At 40.4% G+C, this 19,254-nt stretch overlaps 1 protein-coding gene across 2 annotated transcripts in view; it reads left to right on the forward strand.

Annotated features, from left to right (window-relative positions):
* The window catches only part of LOC117249830 (bone morphogenetic protein receptor type-2-like), a 34,592-nt gene that overhangs the window by 5,542 nt on the left and 9,796 nt on the right, over positions 1-19,254 (forward strand). Inside the window, exons 2-6 of one of the 2 annotated variants that reach the window (XM_033615610.2) lie at positions 7,154-7,339; positions 7,707-7,886; positions 13,097-13,204; positions 13,402-13,493; positions 16,113-16,343. In XM_033615610.2, the coding sequence (XP_033471501.1) occupies positions 7,154-7,339; positions 7,707-7,886; positions 13,097-13,204; positions 13,402-13,493; positions 16,113-16,343 (797 nt within the window). The remainder of the gene's footprint in view (positions 1-7,153; positions 7,340-7,706; positions 7,887-13,096; positions 13,205-13,401; positions 13,494-16,112; positions 16,344-19,254) is intronic. The other variant, XM_078165985.1, reaches the window with a different exon arrangement.

The following is a 19,254-nucleotide window of genomic DNA, read 5'->3' on the forward strand; positions in this document are numbered from 1 at the left end:
GATTACAAGCAGTCATCTGTGAAAAGTACAGGTTTCAGACCAATTGTGTAAAAGAAAAATAGCCGAGGAGAGCAGAAAATGGCTTTTGGGCGTGATAAGTGTTGTCTGGCTGATACAGATTTTCAATATGAAGGCGGTCTAAAAAAATTCAGATAACTCTTACAAATGCCCGCAAACCTGTTTGAAGCATTTCTGCACTGCAACGTCTGCACTGCAACTTGGATACAATACCTGAAAATATTGATATTCCACACCATTTTTTTATACCATGGAGAAAATTTAAATGTATAAAATGTAACCTTTTTTTAAGTCAAACGATAAATATAACAAAGCTTTAACATAACATTCTTTTCTTGGTTAGTTAGTAGTAGAAAACAGCAGAATGACTGTCGTAAACATTCTCAATAAGGGATCAATACTCGGGGAAACGATGTATAGATGAACTGGTATTTTGACGACACTGCGTTATATCAATACTGATAGCAATAAGATAATATTGGTCTGGCTCTAGTGATAATGTTCAGTTAATCATTGTTTTTGTTAGCGATTAATCTGCTGATTATTTTCTATATCAATCATTTAATCATTTGGTATGTAAAATGTTAGAAAATAGTAGTTGTAGATTCCTCTTACCGTTTCTTAAAGCCCAGTGTGATAGAAGAGGAATATTTGAATGGTTTTCGATTTACTGTCACATAAGTCAAAGAAAAACAGATCACAATGCAGACGGCATTTTTGCTTTTAAAATTACTTAAACGTTTATTAAAATAGGTACCAGTACATTTTTCTATCAGTCAACTAATTAATTAATCAACTAATTCTTTCAGCTCTACTCTTTCTTAAAAGGATGACGTCTGGGTTCACAAGCACAGCACAGCACCAGTTAGCTCTCCCAGTACAGGTGAAAACCCATCATACCAGACAACCACAGGCTCTTGTTAAGCTATTACGTAGCCCGTCAGGTCTGTAGTGGCTGTTCATTTATTCAACAAGGAAAACATGTTGTCATAAACAAAGAGCAAATTCAGATGCAGCCTGAAACCAAACTTTTGCTTGCTCATAAATAATCTGAGATTATGCCCCCTGTGGTGTGATAGTCACCTCGGTCACTCTGTCATCTGTGTTTTCATGACATATTTGGGAAAGTTAAGGTATGGCGGGAGGGAGGAAAGGAGGGGGAGAATATTTGGTATAAATGCATCGTGGTCAATAATGGAGGCCTCTAAGCTTTGAGGGTATAAGCCCCAGGATTAGCATAACTGTACCAGACCCAGACAGACCCAGACTGAGTGGTGGTGTGTTTTTTTTTTTTTTTTTGGGGAGGGGGGGGGTTGTCAGCAGTCCTGAGGCAACAGATGGGACAGATTAAAGCCCACTCACCCCCCCCCCCCCATTCCACATCTTTAAACTCAACCGGGAGACTTGGAAAATTGGGGGTGTCAGCAAATACCCCTGAAACCCATCCATCCTACCTCAGCAACAAGCGTGCACCCAAACAGCAGCAGCAGGTACGATTAGGGCTGATAACATGCCTCTGATGGCGGTCGGTGTGCAGCAGCTTGAGCTTTTGTGATAATGAAAACACTGTGCACATGGGCATATATCGTGCATTTCAAACACTTTTTGTCTGTATATGCACTCGCCATGCATGACAGCACATTATTGGCGGCTGGGTGGCAAGAGTAAACACCAGAGAGATGGACTATTTAAATACATACATTTTTGATGCACGTTCAGAACCAGCACTGTACAAAGGCTCTGCATTGAAGCATTTAGCCAGTTCTCCCCATAAACACCCCAGCGAGAGAGTGAAGCTTGTATACTTCTGTGGACAGTATACACATGCTTGCAGAGATGGTATTGCACGGGTACACTGGGCACGTTTCAGCCTTAAGTCAAGAAGGCCTCCTCTGCTTTTTTTCTGCCCCTCCCACTTCGTGTTTCTGCCTCTTATCTCGGATGTGAACTCGGAACCAGTTGTGTGGAGAGAACATCCAACACATCGGTGCACTTGGTGACTTTTAATCAAGTCTCAGACTGCCGTGTCTTGCATCTCTCCGATGGGCCTTGGCAGGAGGAAGGAGAGAGCCAGATTAAATCACTGTTGTTTTTTAGCAGCAAGGCTGAGGGGAAGGGGGTAGTCCGCAAAGGGAGGGAGGGGGGGTTGCACCGAAGGCCAATTGGAGGAGGAGGCTTAGAGGGGGTAGAGATTAGCAAATAACTGGGCCATGGGTAAACACTCAGCAGTGCCCGCCATCATCCAATGAACATGCTTGGAGCAGAAAACTACTCTGAAGCCTTTTGATATGACTACCCTCTCTCTCCCTCTCTCTCTTTCTCTTTCTCTTTCTCTCTTTCTCCCTCTCTCATCGGCCTCACTCCACTGGCCTTGCCTGCATACTCTGACCCACAATCCAATACTGCAGTGGAAGCCAAGATCACACAGCAAGCTCCACAGAGCAGAACCAGGGACAGAGCCTGCCACGGCCAATCACAGATAAAACACAGAGATTGGCATCCAACCAGAAACGCTCAGAAAAAAAGACCAAATTCAGTCGAAGAACCAACCACAGTCGGGCAGAGCAGCAGACAAACCAATGAGATTTGACTACAGGAGTGCTCCCATGGCTCGGACTGCAAATGAGCAAAGCCTTGTTGTGACTGCTTGGGTTTGAACTCCATCCCATGCAACAATGTCTTGCCTCTATGTTCACTTTGTGTATTGAGATACTATATCCAATAAATATATTTCAGAGAGTGAATAGCCCCTTCATGTTAAGAATAAGGAAGAAGTAGGAATTAAAGAAGCAGGCTGTGAGCTCCATTTATGGTGTGAATGCTTGTTATGCGTAGTGGTGCCCACACAATGAAATCTATTATCATCAGGATATGTGATATCTACTACACTTAGTCGTGTTTATATGGAGGCATTGCTTTCTTGCTTTTTTATTAAAGCAACAAGAAAGTATTGAAATAACCTTCTCCCTTATGACAATGAAGTGCAAAAATCAATCACACTTGTGAATGGGAACCCGAAATCAATTTCTAGGTTGGACTCAGGACATAAGCCTTTTATTTGCTGTTTCAGGTTTTCCATGCCCGAGAGCTCTTGTAGACCAAGCATCATTATGGGGTTTTCATTTCATAGCCTTGGATTGTAGTAAAAATATTAATAATTAATGTCAGTATAAAGTATCTATCTAGCTTTGGGAGAAAGACAGGAGATACTCTGCTCTATGGATTTCTGTTCTCCAATCCTGGAGTACAAGGTCAGTCTGTTTGTCTAACTGTCTATGGGTGTTGTCACCGGCTCTGCACTTCCTTCTATTGTTCCTTTATGTTTCTCCTCTTTTTACTAGAGTTCCTCCTCTACAACTCCTGTCCTCACCTCCATGGCTCTCTCCCCTTGGTTTCTTGTTCTGGATTATTGAAGAGAAAGTGTATTTGAGGCAGAAAAGATCACTGTTAAGCCTATCATTATGTCTAGCCTTGTGATATTCTTTTTTTTTTTATTTAACAAATTGCTTTATAGCAGCCACATCTAAAAGGGTACACAAGATTTTGGCTGTGGTTGAATCTTCAAAAAATTTACTAACCACTCTTCCTTGATCTCAATGGAACCATCATGAGGTCATCCTCCTTTCCACTTATTCCACAAAGTAATGAATACAGATTGTATGAATATAATCGTTAAGTTTATGCAAGATAGGTGTAACATGTACAAATCTAACATACTACAGCAGATGTCGTCATCTGGCTAAAAACTTCCGTTTTCCCTGAAAGACAGATGTTAGAATATTAAAGAAGAACTTCTGCTGAGAGGCTCCATTAAAGAAAAAGTGTAAATGGTAAATATAAAATGACATATAAAATATAATCACAGAATAAGCACGTAAGAAGCAATAAAAACATGTTTTTGAAAATATGTAGGTATTTAAGGCAAAGATCTGACAATCAGTCTATGCACATCATAGCTTAAGAAACACCACACAACTCTAGTTGATTGCCCAAAGAACGGCCCAAATGGTGTGTCGCTTTAAATGTTGGTGCCACAACAAATTGCGGGACAACATCCTCTCCTTTGGTAAAGGATGGTCTAGTGTATCATATGCTAAAGGAGATAAGAAAAGAAGCATTGAAGCACCTTTCCTTAAAGAATTTGAACAGCTCGTATCATGGCTGCTGCTAAGATACTTTCAGGTCATTTCATTCAGGAACCTTCCAAAGCAAAAAGGACTATTCGACCGCAGCCTTAATACAGCCAAGGAAAGCGCATAGGCTCTCTTAATCATACTTAAATTGCTAAATTTGAAACCAAAATTAATATTTAAATCCTTTGACCTTGCAGTGATTTATCTTCATGTATTATTTCATATCAAACACATACGCTTCTGATATAAAACATTTACAATGACAATGAGACCACATTTCACTCGAAATTTGGTAATTTTCAAAACAGTGGGTCCTTGATTTCAGACTGTTCTAAACAGAAGCAGGCTGTCCATTTTGTCAGCTGTGACTAGCTAGCAATTTAAGCTAACATTATAGTCATGAGTTTTATTGAAAATGTTGTTTCTGACTGACTTTTTAACGTTTTAGTGTTTGCGTGCATGTTATGAAATGCCCCTGGCCTTGGAAATACCGCTTACTACTGTAGGAATTAAGCTAGTTATCCGGACACGCTAACATTTGTGGCTTATGTCAGAGTGGACAAACATGTATTAATCCATTCCAAAAAGTTTTTGGTTTTGGAAAAGCAACATGTCAAAGCCTTTCTGGTAAAGGTTGCTTAGTTATGACTGGACAATCGCTGTTTGGAGGAGGGGTTTCACAAGTAGTCAACTGGTGCACATGATCTACTTACCTGGTATTTATTTCTATATGATTAAAAAAGATGAAGTATCTGCATGACATGAAATCAGTTGACCTGCAATACAGTGAACTTTAATTGCTGAAGTGGCTTGATCAAATATTGTCTTCTCATCTCCGCTAACATGTCCTGCTGTGGCAAGGTCAGCCAAAAATACATTGTTTTCAGTAATAGACAATGGAGAGAAAAATAAAGAGCAAATAAGAGCTTTGCTTACTCTGCTGCAGATAAGACACCATGCCCTAAATTATTAAACAAAAGAGAACAATACAGCCTGAAACTACAGTTTTGATGATAAAAGGTAAATATATTTAGATTTCCACAGTGATTTTAGTATAACCAATTTAAAAAATGTTCTTCGGTATTTAAAATCAAGACAGTACATTCCTGGAGTGTTCATGGGTAGATTTTTTTTTTTTTTTTAAACACATCATCGGTTGTCAGACTCCCACCAGATCAGAGCTGATCTTCCCTCTGCAGCAATAGGAAGTGGTAAAATTTGAATGAATATCTGCCCATTATGTCTCCCCCCTGTAGTGTTCTGGTTTAATGTTAGAGCTGATGGTTATTTTGGTTTAGGCTCGTTACTTTTCACATCTTCCAAGCAAAGAGCTAGCGTTTGCTTTGGGCTGAAATAAAACAACAGCTCTAGAAGACGATTGCTTTTCTGCGTTCATCTGCTCAGTATTTACTTGGTATATTTCATGCTTGGTAGGTGGAAGGTTAGTGCTGTTTTTTTTTTTTTTATAAAGGTTAGTTTGATACAGTGAGAATACGTACAGTATGACAGTTGCTGAATGCGTGTACTATTTGGTAGTCACTGTAGCACAGAGCGTGTTAATGTGCTGTAAATACAAGAGAAACGTCTGCTTCATTGGGAATCTAACTGCTAACCCTGGCCGTGCCATTACCAGCTCATTGAAATTCAGTTTCCTCATCAAAACGAAAATTCCTCCACATACTTAACCCTTAGTTTAAACTCCTTTCCCACTCAGCATGTACACAGCGTGCTTCCCCCTGTAGGCAAAGTCATTCCCACAGAACAGTAGGCAGTGAAGGCCCACAGGTTGAGGGCAGCGAGGCCCACAGTAGGCCAGGGTTGATAGCTTTATCTGAGGATGGGAGCAGAGGAGGAAAGTTGGCGCCATGCCCAGCAGAGCTACCACTCCATCGCGTCACCCTCTGCCCACACAGGCTAGTTTGACCTTGGGCAGGGCACAGGCACCCTCCTCCCTCCACCCCTCCACATTAGACTCCCCACCCACCCTCCTTCCCGGATGGAGGAAAGGGAGGAGCTGGGAGTAAGGGAAACAAACTGGCACATCATGTTTCCCTTATCTGAAATTACCCACAACGCAGGCTACGTACACAAACACACACGCTGACATTGGCTCAAACTGTTTCTCCCTGGCATTGTTTACAGTTTCCCGGACTTTAACTGCAAATTAACAAGCAAACTGTCCATTTCACAACCAGACACAGCCTGGCCTTTCTTTGCACTCAAAACACATTTGACACTATCTGAAATTCATCCATATTTTCTGTAAACCAAACATAGAAAACAAACTTTGTCCAAGCTGAATATATTTAATGACGACCGCCTTAACATGTGTTGAACATTCATTTCTCATTTTCTGACATTTAGTTTTCTTTGCACTGTTTTAATGGTCATTTTATGTCTTTGTTTATATTCTTAATAAGGGTTATTTGAGCCCTAATGTCTGCTTTTCTCTGCGCCTCTGCATATGTTTGTGTTATGTCCTTCAGGCTAGAGTTTAAATTGGTATTTCTATTGATCTGTGCCTGCAAATACTGCTGCCTCTCACAAGCCAGACAGCTATTTTTCAGCTGTGGGTTCTTCCTGTAATAGACAGACGCAGTCCAAGTATCAATCTGACTCTGTGTTTTGTAGACAAGAACTGGCGGTGTATATATGTGCGTGCTTTTATAAATATATAATGTGAAAATATGTGTGTTTGTGCATTTGCTGTAATAGAAAAGGGTTGATGTGAGTGACTTTCATCTACATCAGACAGTTTTCATCATAAATGTGCATAGTAAAGGTGTGCGTCAGTGGAATGAGAAAGTAATCAATACAGAGATGTGATGAAATGGCATAAATTAATGAAGCTGTTGAGCTGTCTCTCTCTCCTCACCACGCCTGATTATCAACACAAACTCACAAACTGCCTCCATCTTAGAATTGTATGTGCTTGACTCTTGTCATCCAGCTGTGCAGCTCAGACTTGCCCTCGACTTACCAACTCCTCTGTATCTTCACAGCAGCGCAGGGCGAGGAGAGGGAGTGTGCCTTCACGGACCAGCAGCAGCAGTGGGAGGTGGAGCGAGTCGCAGGGGGCGAAGGCCGGGTCTCCCCAGAGAACACCACCATTCGATGCGCCAAGGGCAGCTACTGCTTTGGCCTGTGGGAGAAAAGCCCTCCAGGCGAAGTGCGACTGGTCAAACAAGGTGCAACTTGAGAGACACTATGTACTTGTAAAAATGACACAAATGCCCGAGATAAGAGACACTTGAATTTTACCTGTGATGTACTTAGTCCATTGTTGGAGCTGTTGTCTGGGGGTCAAATGGGCCTAGGCGCACTTTTCTAAGACGGTCAAATTGTGAAAATCTGTTGTAGAAAACACTATTAAATTGCTGGTAGAAATGTAACTAGTTTTCTGTGACACTAAAATTTGAATATTAAGTGAATTATGAAATTATGTGATTGAAAATAGCGCAATCAGAATCACTGACAAACATTTTATCAGTATTCTGCATATATTATTATTTTTATGACAAGTCTTCATTACTGTCTGTTACCTCTCTCTGTCAGGTTGCTGGACCCACCTGAGCGACCACCAGGGTTGCCGTGACGAACGCTGTGTGGTGACCAACTTCCCTCCACAGATCCAGAATGGGACATACCACTTCTGCTGCTGCGGCAGCGACATGTGCAATGTCAACTTCACAGAGGACTTCCCACCACCCAGTCCCACCACGGCACAACCCATCTGTAAGGACACCACAATTAATTACTGCTGTGCTCTGTGCTGTGCTCTACATGCAGGGATACAACAGATGACATCCAATGCTGACTTGTTTTGTAGCGAGTTTCACTAAATTTCTTGCCAACAGACTCCTTTCTAGTCATGACGCATCTTCCTTTTATATGACCAGTGTTTAGCAGTTTTACTGCAAGGATTAACTGTAAGAAGAGTTGTATTTCTTTGATAGGAAATCTGTTTTGGATTTATACTTCCTGAATTCAGTTTAGATGATGTTAATTTGTCCTTCTTTTCATACAGATACATTGACCCGCGACCCTGTTTTTTAGAGACTAACTTCTGCCACGGTTGCTTGCAATCATCTCTTACACAATTGGGTGCACTAGGCAGGGGGAATGAATGAAAGAAAATGACTAACAATGGAAATAAGTGGGAGAAAACAAATGCAGGCCCACACAGTCCTGAAACACAAAGCTATTAACAGAAAAGAATGAAAGAATGTTTGATATATCAGAGCTAAAGTATCTACACCTACTTGTAGCTCCGTTTGCTCTCGTCCTCCTCGTCCTCCTCCTCCTCTGCTTCATCATTCAGTTTTAAAACAGAGCCTCCTGATTGCCATCCATTATGAGCCTTGACAGCTATTTATCGCAGAGATGAATTGGTTTGTGTTCACGGACAGATAAGCTGTGAGCATTCTCAGTGTTTTCACTCAGAGGCGCTATAGATTATATTCGTCAAAGAGCCATGAAAGTATTTGGTACCAAATTCCGTTTCTGTCAGTGCCTTTTTTTTTTTAATAAGTTGTCTTCGAGCTCTTAGTAAGGTGTCAAACCAAGTTAACAAATGTATTGTTAATTTTTCCTTCCTTTCAAGGTTTAGCTATGAATGAAAGCAATGTGTGTGGCAGGAGGAGGGAGGTGGGTGACGGCGGCACTTCATCATCTCTCCTGCCCACACATAAACACAAACACACACTCTCTACCATCCATGTCGTCTCTCTGCATTCCACGGATTACAAGGCGTCTGCTCTATCTGTCTGTCTGCGGGCGTGCCTGTGACTGTTCCACTGAGTTTACAGATGACGAAAAAGTTGGGGGGAAAATAGAAAAATTAGAAGGACATTTGATTGATCTGAGATGTCTAACTCTGGCTTGTATTGCAACTTTGAATCCTGTTTCTGTTTTTGCTTGGTTAATTACTTGCATGTCGGGGCAGATTTATGTCAGTATTAGTAGGAAATGGTTTGAGTCAGTCGGCTGTTTGAGTGATCTTCAGCCAAGAACCACGGATGACGACATTCAGGGTGAGGTGGTGGGACACGTCCTCAGATCTTTTACTTAGGTAAAGGTAGCACTGCCACATTGTAGGAGTAAAAGTCCTGCACTCAAAATTTTACCCAAGAAAAAAAAGGATCTACATCAAAATATCCTAGGGATGTACGATATTGTATTTTTGCCGATATCTGATACTGCCTAAATGAGCATTTTTAAAACGTCAATCAGATTTTTTTAATTACCAAATTCTATTTTAAATAAAGGCCGCTGAAATGTGTGGCACTTTGGACTGTGCATTATCAACATTGTACATTATCCTACAAAACATGACAACAAATCACGTAATCAAGTAAAAGTAAACAAATAATATTTTTTGGAAACTATTTTTTGGGAAATTCCTGGGATAATTCTTCAGAAAACATGCCTGATTATTACAACAGCATTTTCACTGGGTGAATGCAATTGTATAAAATAATATTTTTAATAATAAGTTTGACCAATTAGTATTTCTGGTGCCGACTAGCAAGGGTAGCAACATTTGATCAAGTTGACTAAATCACGCACATCCCCTAATTCCTTCCAAGTCGACATGTCATTTCCCAGTTCCACTTTGTTTAGTTAAAGAAAATGATCATTTTAAAAATATATATATCGAAAATAATTTTGTTTGCGCACAAAAACTAGATGGAAGCAAAATGATTGGAGTATGCAAAACATGCTGCTCAAAAGTTACAGACGGACACGCAACAACTTTTAACAAACAAATTTTAAAAGCATTTATGATATTTATAAATTTAAGATATTATTTTCTGTTGTTAAAATGGCATTACATCTAGTAAAGAGGACATTTTGACTTGTTGAGGATTTTAAACTTAATGTTTAGGACTTGGGACTTGTCAGTTTTGACTTGCAAAACACTGACTTGGCCCCTCCTCTGGTGCACACTATTAAAATTCGACATAATTTACTCGTTGATTCTATTTTGTATTTATAATCCAAATATGCAAATTAGCTATTAGCTACAATTTAGCGGAGTAGAGACATAAAGCTGCATAAAATGAAAATGCTTTATTAACATAATGGAGACACATTTTTGGGTGTGCCAGTGTGTGCGTCTGTGTTTGTCAGATGGCTTCCTGAGCAACCCTTCTTGTTGACGATGAACTCACTGACCTTGGCATTTGAGGGGAGCTGTGTCAACTCCTGTGTGTGTGTGCCAGAGCTTGTGTGTATGCATGCTCATGCTAGCATGTCAGTCAAAGCTGCCCTGAGGCTCTCGAGGTCATCAATTATTGATAAAGCCGGTGTCTCACGGCAGCACCAGTGTGTTGACAAATATAATGGATGCAGGAGAGAGCGTGATTCTGTGTGTTTCTGGGCAGCTGCTCTGGACTGTTATACATTTTCTGCAGTGTACACTAGTGGTGCGTAAGAGCGGGGCAAATGTTGGTATATTTAAGTGTGAGAATGTTTGTCTCCAGAGTAGCACTTACAGCAGATGCAGTTTCATTAATCACATATACCTGACAGCTGAAACTGCAGCAACCTCAGCTAACTGCTTCTACCTGCCACTATAACCAAATTCATCTGACCAGCTCTCTAGTGTTCTCTCTGTTTTCTCTCACTCTCTCCATTCACTTCCCACACATCCTCTGATTCTCTCGTCCTGCGCTGCTTTCCCGTCTGTTCATTATGCTTCATGGTTGTTTGGGCTTAATTGATGTTTTCTGTCTTTTCCTCAAAGCGCTTCGCAGCATGCCTGACTGTTCACAAACACACACACTTGCACACCCAAGGCAATGGGTGTTTGTGTAGTTTGTGTATGTTGGCCTGTGCTGGGAAAGAAACCAAAAATAATATAACATATGTCATGCCCACTTACTAGTCTGTTCAAAATGTTGCAGTCATGGGCAAAAAGTGCCCTGCAATTATTGCCCTGCTGGAGTTTTTACCTGAACAACAACAGTGACTTGGTGTTGGAATCACCTGTCAGTATTGTCCAACTCTGATTTTGACCTCTTGTCCATTTCACGGTACAAAATAGAGGAAGAAAATATTAAAAGCCACAGCAAAATTCTAATAGGTTTAAACCCAAGGAAAGAATTGTACAGTAACTAGTGCTGTCACGATACTGGAATATCTCTCTTTAAAACAGTACCTTGAAAAATATCGATATTTGAAACCATTTTCGATATGGTGAGGAAAATTGACACCGAGGGCATACATTTTTAATTTTCTTTAAATGATAACTATGATAAGGATATAACATGAAAAAAAGATTTTTCTTTTCTTGGTTAGTAGCAGAGAACAGCAGAATGACTGGAGTAAATGGTAAAAAATTAAAGAGAGTGAGAAAGCGGTACTCGTTTATCGATACTGCAGAAAATTTGTATTGAAATCATTTCAAATATTCAGAATTCATATATTTATAAATTGATATTTTTGACAACTCTAGTACAACCTACAATATGTGCAGACAGAGCTAAAAAGCCAAGAGGCTTAGGGTGTGGCTCACAGTGAAAATTAAAGGTGCCTTTGTGGCGTTTTCTTGTAAACAAAAGTTCTGCTTACCTTTTAGTTTTACTCACTAAAACAATATTTGTGCATCCCTAAATCAAACATGTTTTTGACAGCTGATATATTTAAAAATACAAAAAAGAAGAATAATAATTTACATCCACGCTTATGACTGGCTGTGTTTTCTTCCCTGCCTTTGTTTCGCGCACTGTTATACCTCCTGCGTAGCAGTACGTCAACTGTTACAAGGGCTGGGCCTTGGTGCTCAATACCTTTTAGGGTACTGACTGAAATAACTCACTTCTAAGTAGTAACAATATATCTGTCGTCGAACGATACCTGCATACAGTCCTTTTTACGCCAGTAATTTGATCCCAGACTATCCCGACTCTCTGCTGTATCAGCAATCTCACTGTTGCTGCTGTCTCTAGTGCCACTGTCCTCAAGGAACGGTCGGTTCAACATCAGCCTTGTTAGCCCTAGCTAATACAACACCTGCGGCTAACGTCCAACAGTCATTAAATGGTCCCAACAAAATCACACCAACACCGTGAAGGCTCGACTCTGTCGTTAAACTCCTTAGCCATGTGATGCTAACAGATAGCCCTATCAATGTGCGTGCAGTTGAGCGGACCCACAAAACTGTCCCTGGCACGAAGCTCGCACTCCCGCAGCAGGTACAACCCATTCAGTCTGTGGTGTGGTGAAGTCAAGCATGGCATATTAACAGAGTTGGCAGTTCAGCGTGCTGAGATGCCACCAAAACGTTAAAAAAAATGGCTAAACTATACAGCACTCCGCTCACATTAGGATATTAAATGAAATACTCTGTTGGTATCAGTATCACTTTAACGGTACTGTTGTTGTTACTGGTATCTGAATTTTTTAAAACGATACCAAGGCCTTACTTTTACTGCCACCAACTTTTGATCAGCAGAACAACGTTCAACGCATCATCCAGATGCCTATGTGCATACATGTGCGTCCTTATATGCATGTTTGTATACAAAGACAACAGGAACCCACTTATAGAAACATTGCTTTATAGTGCTAGTAATGGTCAAAAACTCTTTTTGACCATTATAAAAATACATATCCCTATGTTTTATCTCTATGTCAGATTGAAGCATATTAATATATGGTTTTTAGTCTTGGTGTCTTGATCCAAAGGCTCATTATCTGTAAGAATATTTCAATCAACACCCAGTACAAAGCTGCAGATCTGTTGAACTGGACAGCATTGATTGTAAAAGTGTACCTAATAAACTGGTAACTCAGTGTATGGATATCCACTGTTGTACATGGCCTTCCTCTGACTTCTTGCTCACAAATCAAAGGCCAGCACAAGGCTTCAGTTGTTTGCTCTTCCCACAGAAAGGTCACAGTTTGATTTGTACTTTTGTTTTTGATGTGTCCCCTTGTAGACCCTCGCACACTGCGCCACGAAGAGACAATAATTATCGCCCTGGCAACAGTCTCCGTGCTGGCCGTCGTTGCTGTAGCAGCCTTCTTTGGTTATCGCATGATGCACGGTGAGTTGCCATGGCGCCACGCTGCGAGGAAGAGCAGGGAACATTCATTATTCAAGGCCATTTAAACGTTTTTGGTAGAATTTCAATTAATTTAGCAAATGGAATCAGAGCTGATCTCTTGTTTAAATGCATCTGCATGTTTTTAAATTTACCGAACTCCTCTGTGTGCGTGTGTGCGTGTGTGTGTGTTTTAACAGGAGATGGTAAGCAAGGCCTTCACAACCTGAATATGATGGAGGCTGCTGGCTCAGAGAGCTCTCTGGACTTAGACAATCTCAAACTGCTGGAGGTTAGTGCGTACAGTGTGTTCTCTGTTCACCTGTCTACCTCTGTCTTTGTGTCTACTGGCTGCAGCATGCCATATTTTTAGTTTTGTACTAAACAGTCATCTGTTCATCAATTGTATCAATTTGTTTCCTGCCCCAGGAAAGAGCCAACCATTGTAGTACCAGCATAGAGTGCCAGCACAGCACTGTGAAACACAACTCTCAATAACCATATGAGCCAATAGGGGCCAGTACAGCTGTGATTGTAAATAGTTTAACGGTAATTTGACTAATCAAGATTTAGTAACATTGCTACTACAGTTCCCCACGGGCGTATAGATTTGGTTGCAAAAGTAAATCCCCCTCAACAGCATGGCTCACTGCAACCTTTATACCCCAAATCCTGCAGATTTCTACTTGCCTGTTTTTCGGAGATGAGAGCTTGTATCGTTGGGTCAGACATGTAGTGCTCTCAGCATCTCTACACAGTGTGTGTCTATGTGTACAGGAGGGAGGGAAACAAGAGTTGGGAAAAGAAAGGAGAAACCAAAGGCATAGAGGCAAAAATACACCCAAAATACATCAAGGTTTACGGTTACGTTTGTCGTGTCAATGTGACCTTTATCATCCGATCACAGCAGAACGCATCAAGTGACAGGTCAGGACGCACAAAAATAGGATTTTGCTTGCAATGACACAGGATCCCGAGAACCTGATATGGAAGGGGGAGAGCTTATATTATGATAGGAAGTCAATGGAGTCGGGATGATATTCAGTCACAATGACAATATAAGCAGGGTGAAGGGATTAAAAGGCGTGCAGGGGAAATGAATGCAGCCACCGATTTAAATAAAATCCCGCCACAGGAGACGGCATGATGGCAGCTGTAACTTTTAAAGTACAATTTAACTTTTCTAAAAAACATTGCAGCCAATCTGTCTTGTTTTTGATAACAATTTCTCCAATTGAAAGACACATTTTCAAAGCAACACAAGGCTATTTTGGTGCTTTTCAAAAGCTGATTGTCGGATGAATACTGAAAATTCCAGGGTTTTTCAACCTTGATCTTATTTTAGTAATTATGTCTATTCTGACTATGAGTTACAGTAACTCTGCACTTAGCACTTCCATATTGGAGATTCAGGAAACTTAGATCCATCTCATATGATGTGTGATGCAATGAAATTACACAATGGTTGTTACTTTTGAAATTGGTTCGACATGGCCAGAGAAAACAGAGGAAAAAATGCTTTGGTGTTCGCTTTTGCTCAAAAGTGAGAAAATCTACAACTACCAGAATGCACTGCATGGCATTGGACCAAAAAATGATCCCGTTGGAAAAGGAGCGGGGAGATCAGGGTGCTGGTAAGATGGAACGGAATTTAACATAGTTCGTTTCACATACTACACACATTGTTATGATACAAAGCTGGTTGCAAATCAGCCATGTATTTATGAGAATAAGAGCCAGTTTGAAAGAAAAACAAAAAAACTGTCATCTTTACAAGCACCAGAACTCTACATGCATATTTTACAGGATCATGCTGGTGTTTTTGTGCATTTTATTTTTTACAGTGCACCAGCCTAGCATGCCAGCATGCTTTCAGCTGCGTTACCACACAGTGATAAAATTACTGACAAAACCAGAACCAAGCACTGAGTTGTCCCAAGACAGTTCAAGTCTCTGCAAGTTGGTTATCATACTAAAAAAAAGGTGAAATCAGTGCTAGGGGCTGACTGGAAGGCAGAAAACAGTGATAGAAATCAAAAACTCTATGGCATGCTTGTAGAAAAGGCCCACAGTAATATTAACTATACATGATTTCTAGTAAATTAGCTAAAAATGCAAATGCAGAGGTGTGATGTCTTCTATGTGAAATGTTAGCTGTCTCAAAAGATGAACTACAGAAATGCCGTGATGTTTTTTTTCTCCTTTTGACATCTATTCAGTGCGTTTCAGACCAAAGCGAGAGAGCAATATCTTTACAGGCAGGAGTTGAATTCAGAATGCTGTCCTTGTGCCTTATCAAATGCAGGCACACGTTCTTTCACATCAAACTCATTGCAGCAGGGCGGCGGGGGGGGGGGTGTCGTGCAGTCTCACTCAAAGACAAAACAGAGGCCAATGCTTTCACAATGTATTTTATAGGCAGAGATAAATGTTTTTAGCAGCCGTGGAGGTGGCAACACACAGAAATAGAGTCACTCCTTAATTCATTTCTTACTCCCATGCAGATGACTGTAAAAGCAGAGTGTTTGGACCTTAATGGCGCACTGTGCTCTGGCCAATCCAGGGCACTAATTGAATGATTTGGAAGTGACTTGAGGCTATTTTAACTGCTTAACCCTGCTGTTTGTCTGTAATTCAGTTTATTTCCTATCTCCCCTCTGCCTGCCTGGTTGTCTTTATTTGTCTACCTCTCCTCATGTGTTTCTGTTTGTTTTCTGTTATTTGTCAAGCATTCTTTCTATATCCTGGCTTGTCAGTGTTTCTGTGACATTTCAAAGCTGCACAAACAAAATTATCATTTCATTCCCACTGATTTCATGTTTCTTGTTTGACAAGTGAGAGTTAAAGGTCTAGATTTACAAAAGAGTCTATAAATATTTTTTTTCCATCCCACCACCATTACCTCTTTCAGCTGATTGGCCGTGGTAGATATGGTACTGTTTACTGTGGCTCTCTGGATGAGCGGCCCGTGGCTGTGAAGGTGTTCACTGCAGCCAACCGCCAGAACTTCCTCAATGAATGCTCCATCTACCGGCTACCGCTGCTGGAGCATGACAACATCGCCCGGTTTGTTGCCGCAGACGAGCGGACAGGCCCTGAGGGACGCACAGAGTACCTGCTGGTCATGGACTACTACCCACATGTGAGTAGTGGTGGGGAGTAGGATGTGTTGTTTATAGAGTGTGTGTGTGTGTGTGTGTGTGTGTGTGTGTGTGTGTGTGTGTGTGTTCAACATGAAGACAGGCAAAATTTGAACGAAAAAATGTGAGGCACTTACTGTGGCTGCTGCTCCTTGTTCCATGCAGTCTGTCTGTACGATGCGCGCGTGTTACAGGCGTTGTTACATGACGCAACTTTCACTGTCAGTCATTCACTCAAGTACTGCAGTGGGAAGGAGAGAAGGGTTCAAGGAAGAAAATGGCGGCATGGCCAACAAACAGTTGCAGCTTTAATAAAATAGTTTTTATGGTGATCAATTTGTTTATTATTTTTAAAATTAATTGTCACAGGCCTCTAAATTGTTACACATGAGGTCACACACCCTGAAATGGTAAGATTTTGCTTCAGGAACCTTCATCTGAAAAGATGTTTAATATAAATCACAGCAGACTTCTATAGTTGTCAATTACAGTTTGAGACATAAGCGCTGAGGAAGTGAAACCTATGATCAGAATAGTCAGTCTTGTGACTCATATTAGGCTCACTTCTTTTTTTCTCTTTTTATCAAGTGTTTATTGTTCAAAATTTTAGAAAAAGACAGGATACACTTAAAACCAATATAACATGAGATAACTGAGATAATTAGAACGTAATGACAGGAGGATAAAACCAAGGGCAAAATAAAACCTGACCTCCAGTCCAGTTGCTCACTGAGAGGTTTGCCTCAGTACCGCTCGGGGCGCCTGACCAAGGCAGCCCCCTTATTCTAACATCTTTCCACTTTGTACATGTATAGGTCCTGTTTGTGCATGTCTGTGTCTTTCGGACCTGTGTGTTAATGACAAAAGAGTGGAAAAAATTGAATTTCCCCTCAGGGGGATTAATAAAGTAAATTAAATTAAAAATTAAATTAGTTCAGGCCAGCAAAAAACATTGCACTCACTCCTATGGTGTTTTAAATGGTGAAAGTAACATATTCCCCATTTTTCTGGGGACCCCCAGGAACTCCCTCAAGGACCTCTGGTTGACCCCAGACCCCTGGTTGACAACCACTAGTCTAGAAAATGTCAGATAATAGTGGAAAATGCCTTCCTTGGTCTTCCAGAGTCCAAAGAGACCAGTGGTCCAAAACCCAAAGATATTTAAGTTGCTATAGTTGCAGCAAATCTTCTCATTTGAGAAACCGATTGATTGACATAAAATTAATCTCCATTAATGTTGTTAGTGTACTAATCCAGAAACTGTCTGATCTTTTCAGCACTGAAAATGATGCATTTGAAGTTAATGTGAATTATTTAGTGTGTGTCTGCTCAAAAAGAAGGGTGGATTGTCAGGGGTTGTGAAGGAGATTGATTGATTGCCTTGGTCTATCACTACACACTATGCACTATCACCTTTCCCCCTTTTTCCCCCACTTGAGTTTGCAGGCCTAAAGAACTTCAATGTGGATTCTGAGAGATGGACAGGGTAGTCATTATAAATTAAAAAAAACAAAACAAAACATTTAATCCACCTCAGCTTCTGCTGCAGACAAATAATGAACATGCAGCTGGTGTAGCAAAAGAAAACTTGGACACTGACTGCTGCAGGCTGCCTCTGGGAACTCTATATTAATGCAGATGTACCTTAAAACTGAATCTGTTTGCTGTCAAAGCCTTCAGCATCATAATTACAAGTGAGTGAACCCCCACCCAGCCGGTGAAAGAAGCCTTTTTTTTTTATTGTAACCATTACGCCAGTACATGTTGTCATAGAAACGTGGTGCAAGCCAGGACAGGAGACCGAGACACATAATGCATTCAAGTAAATGATAATATAATTTATTTAAAATGAACAGATGTAATGTAATTTTATTTAGTAGCGGATGTGCAAATTGCCTCGTGATTGATTTTGAGAGAATAGATGAAATGTAAGTGCACGTGTGTGTTTGTGTATCAGGGCTAGACCAGTAATGGATTATCAAGGTTGATGGAGATAATTAAGGAAGCAGTTTAATAACATCCAGCATAATTTCTGGTTAACATTTTCATGGAGTCTTTGAGAAGACATTATCATCTTTACACAAACCAGAATTGCATGTTGCTTTCCCTCTGCAAAAATCTAATAACTTGAGGAAACTGCAAGGCTTTTATTGGGTGGTGATAAAATATTTTGTAAGTCAACTTCATTGTGAAACTCTGCCCCCTCCACAGGGAGGTCAAAGCACAAGGCTTTTTTTATGTTCTAAATTATAAATGTGAATATAATCTTTTCAGAAGATGTCTTTACCCTCTTTATTGATGGTGATGCTACGTAATTTTATTGTAAAAATTAATTGAATATGTGTCAGATGGGGTTGAACACAGTAGCATGGCCAGAAATATTGTGATAGTTGAGTGAGCCATAATTGAATGGTACAACAATTACAAAAAGAAGTTTGGTCGGGAATAAGAATGTTTGGAGAGGAAGAAAAACATATCTCTGGTTCTGCAGCATTGATTTTGATCCTTTATGTATTGTCCATTGTGAGTCTGACAGTGTTACACGAGTGCAATGTTAACTTGGTGGAGTACTCTTCTAAATCCATAAGACTGAAATAAGCCTGGAAGACGCAGGTCCTCTGTTTTTAAATCATATATAAAGTAACCCAACAGGTTTTCTTTATATGCTCATTATTCATACCAGTTGAGCCTGGTTTGAGTGCAAATGCAGAAGACTGTCAAATTCTCACAAAATATTACTAAAAAATTTTCATGTTGTACCAAGTCAGAAAACAGACATGCATAATACATTTAAAAACCGTAAAACCAGAATTGCAGATACTAAGCCCTAGGCAGCAATGTTGACTAATACACAGTTTATTATTCAACAAGTGACAGCCAGCCAAAGGCTATTCACCTACTGCACACTAAATA

The sequence above is a fragment of the Epinephelus lanceolatus genome, chromosome 24 (assembly GCF_041903045.1).
Source record: "Epinephelus lanceolatus isolate andai-2023 chromosome 24, ASM4190304v1, whole genome shotgun sequence".
NCBI lineage: Eukaryota > Metazoa > Chordata > Actinopteri > Perciformes > Serranidae > Epinephelus > Epinephelus lanceolatus.